General features: G+C 35.4%; 1 protein-coding gene across 1 annotated transcript; it reads right to left on the bottom strand.

Moving 5' to 3' along the window:
- Window positions 1–1,535: 1,535 nt before the first annotated feature.
- Window positions 1,536–2,991, bottom strand: LOC146906606 (heat shock cognate 70 kDa protein-like). The gene is made up of 2 exons (XM_085728896.1): window positions 2,975–2,991; window positions 1,536–2,355 (listed from the first exon to the last, which is right to left on the bottom strand). Exons 1-2 carry the CDS (start codon window positions 2,989–2,991, stop codon window positions 1,536–1,538), a joined length of 837 nt encoding a protein of 278 aa, XP_085585022.1.
- Window positions 2,992–3,433: the final 442 nt, after the last annotated feature.

The raw sequence follows: 3,433 nt of genomic DNA, 5'->3' as shown, positions 1-3,433 counted from the left end.
CCAACACAGTACAATCCCTTTTCCTACTAGTGCACCTTTGATCATTGGTTATGGATTAGTGGATATGATTTGCTTGGTCTTCATAGTTTGGAGTGGTTTCTTTCTGAAGCTTTGTGATTTGGCCTATTATTTGTTTCTGGCTATTGTGACAATTGAAGAATTTTTTTGGATTTGGTTTAGCTTCATTATTGGAAGCATTGGTTTTGGCCTATGGTTTGAATGCATCAACATGGATTTGTTTTCTATGGTTTGAAGACACATCACATGGCTATGCATCTCTATTGGTTTGCTTTTGGTTTTTCTTGTCTCGGCTTGGCATAGGAGGGCATCACTTTTATCTTTGGAAGCTTGGTCTTGTTGCTTCATGGTACTTTTGGTGTGAAGTTTGTTCAACATTTGACCTCCTTCCATTGTTGACTATGGCTCTTCCTTGCATTTGGTTTTTCTTGTCTCGGCTCGGCATAGGAGGGCATCACTTTTATCTTTGGAACCTTGGTCTTGCATATGACCTCCTTCCATTGTAGACTATGGCTCTTCCTTGCACTTCTTTTTGGATATCATCATTGATTTTGGATATCCTTGTTCTTCTTGTCTTGTGCTTCTTTCTTGAGTTCTTGAGAACTCTTGATGGTTAAGCGTTGTGCCTTAATTGGCTTTGTTGATATTGGCTTCTACCGGATGGTGGTTAAGCGTTGCTTTGATGCTCCTTCCTTCCATTGGTTCAACCTTGAGTTGTGTTGCTTCTTGTTGGATGAGCACTTGTTTGATATTTTTCTTAGCCGATGTATTTCCGGCATCTTTCCTTGTATTTTCTCATTTCAAGTTGGATGTGTTTTTGAACACCTTCCAACTTGAGGGGGACTATTAGAGATACATAGTTTAGTTACAAGGAGTACTAGTCCTATTAGTATATATAGGTGTAACCTCCCCATAAGTGGGTTAACTCTCTCATATTGTAACATTTCATTTTCCATCAATAGAAAGAATTCACAAGCTTTTCTCTCCTTCATCAATGGATGCCATGTTTCATAACACTAGTGAAAAATATTCAAACGTGACACAGTCAATTCTACACCACTAAAATTAATTTTAGCACCACCAAGAATGAAATAACAAATATTCACATATTACTTGTAGCAAGTCAATAATGACTATATAATATGCAAGTTAGACAATGAGAAAAATTTCCAACAATATCTTCCCATGGAGTCATAGACCTTTACAGCCCTGCACTTTTCAACCAATTATTTAGATATATAGATTGAAATTAAGATTAATTGCTCCACTTGAAGTAAATTGATAAATTTACTCATTCATTTAAAATGCTTAAACATATTTGAAGACTCAAACCTCAAGTATTTAACCTTATCAAACCTTAACGAAGCAAAATACAGTAAACAAGTCAAATAACATGTGTATTGAAAACTATACCAAACCACAAATATTAACTAATCATTCATAGAGGTTTGCATTTGCTTACAAAAATAGAGCTAAGACGAGAAACCACTTAAAATATCAAGTGAGAACATAAAAACCTAGCAGGACTTGCCTATAATGCACTCATACATACTCTCAAGCTCATTCAAGTGATCCTGAAGAACATCAATTTTATTTTGATGGTCATTCTCGTCAAGCAACTTTGTGGCCTTTTTGATTGCAGCATTGATCTTCTTGTTTTCTTTTGAAGCGAGCTTTAAATTAATATCTTTCTTCTTCAATACATTTCCCAATTTGTAAACACAGTCGTCCAGTGCATTCATTACTTTCGCCTTTCTTAAGAATTTCTTATCATCGATAGAATAAGCCTCGACTTCTTTAATCAATCTTTTAATTTGTTCATCCGACAACCTTCCTTTGTCTTTTGTTATTATAATCTCATTCTTACTGCCAGTGGATTTGTCCATAGCAGAAACTGTCAAAATACCATTTTGATCGACATTAAAGCATACATCAAAAGGATGGCCACGAGTAGCAGGGGATATGCCAGAAAGAGTGAAAGAACCAAGAAGATGATTGTCACTTGCTCTTGGTCTCTCACCCTCATAGACGTCAATTACGGTCGTTGGCTGGTTATCTTTAACTGTAATATATTGTTTAGTCTTCTTGACAGGAATGGAAGTGTTCCTAGGAATCACCACACTCATGACATCATGTATTAAATTCGTACCAAGAGATAGTGGTGCAACATCGGTCAACACCAAGTTTGGAACATTCTTGACGCTTCCACTCAACAAAGCAGCCTGAACAGCAGCACCATAAGCAACAACCTCATCAGGGTTGATACTCTTGCATAATTCCTTCCCCTTGAAGAAGTCCTGCAATAGTTCCTGCACTTTCGGAATCCTAGAAGATCCACTGTAACAACCCGTTTTTCGCTAGAGTTATTTTATTATTTATTTATGTGTTATATGTGCTCTTATGTTATTATTTGCCTCTGTGTGTATTTTTGGTTGGGAATTGTAGAATTCGGTGTTAGAAGGGTATTTTAGTCATTTTGGACTTGAGAGTATTTGGTCATTTTGAGAGTAGGGGTAATTTGGTAATTTTGTTGAGAATTTTTTTTTTAGTGCTTAGTGAGCGTTGTTATTTTACTAAGTTACTGGAGAGTGTAGTAATTTATTTTGTTACCGGTAAGTGACCGTTAGTATTACCTTTTATCGTTAAGTTAAGTGAGTAGTAACATTTTGGGTTAGAATAGAAATGAGTTAGACACATTAAGATGTTGTGAGTTGAGCCCAATTAAATAAGACCTATATAAACTCTTGTTAGTAGAGAGAATAGGTTTTTAACCAACATTTACAATAGAGAGAGATAGAGATAGAGAGAAGATAAGGGTTGAAGAGAAGAACAAGAGAAAGGGGTTGGAGGCTAGAGCTAGAAGAGGAATTCATCATCTAGGAGCTAAATTGAAGCTTGGGTTAGAGATTCTTGGTGCTAGAGGTAAGAGGGTTAGATTTCAACCATAATTCATAACTTTTCCTTTTTACCCATTTTTGCGAAATTGCTAAATTGAATCTAATTGTTGTAAATTCGTGCATAATTGTTGTTGTTATGTTTGAGAACATGATTTGTATGATAATTGTATGTTTGTATGTGAATTAACATGTTGAAATGCATAATTGTTGGTATATTGTGTTCTTGAGCAAATTTGATGAGAAATGAAGTTGTGGTGTTGAATTGTGCATGAATTTGTGTTCATTAGTTGTTGTTGTTGATTGTTGAACTGTTGGAATCGAATTGGTATAGTTGGAATCGTTGTTTATGGATTTGTGGAGAAATTTTAAGTTTGTTGGTGTTTTGAGAAAATCTTATGATTTTGGTGAAATGAGTTGGATTGTTGTTTCTAATGCTTGATTCATGTTTGTTTAAGTGTATTGAAGCTACTTTGACCCATAAACACTTTTTGGAACACGTTTTGGGGCTTTTGGGGTAA

The sequence above is a fragment of the Medicago sativa genome, chromosome 7 (assembly GCF_051527215.1).
Source record: "Medicago sativa cultivar Bolivia chromosome 7, Bolivia_mono, whole genome shotgun sequence".
NCBI lineage: Eukaryota > Viridiplantae > Streptophyta > Magnoliopsida > Fabales > Fabaceae > Medicago > Medicago sativa.
The sequence above is the reverse complement of the archived record's forward strand: the minus strand, read 5'-3'. Positions and strand labels throughout refer to the sequence as shown.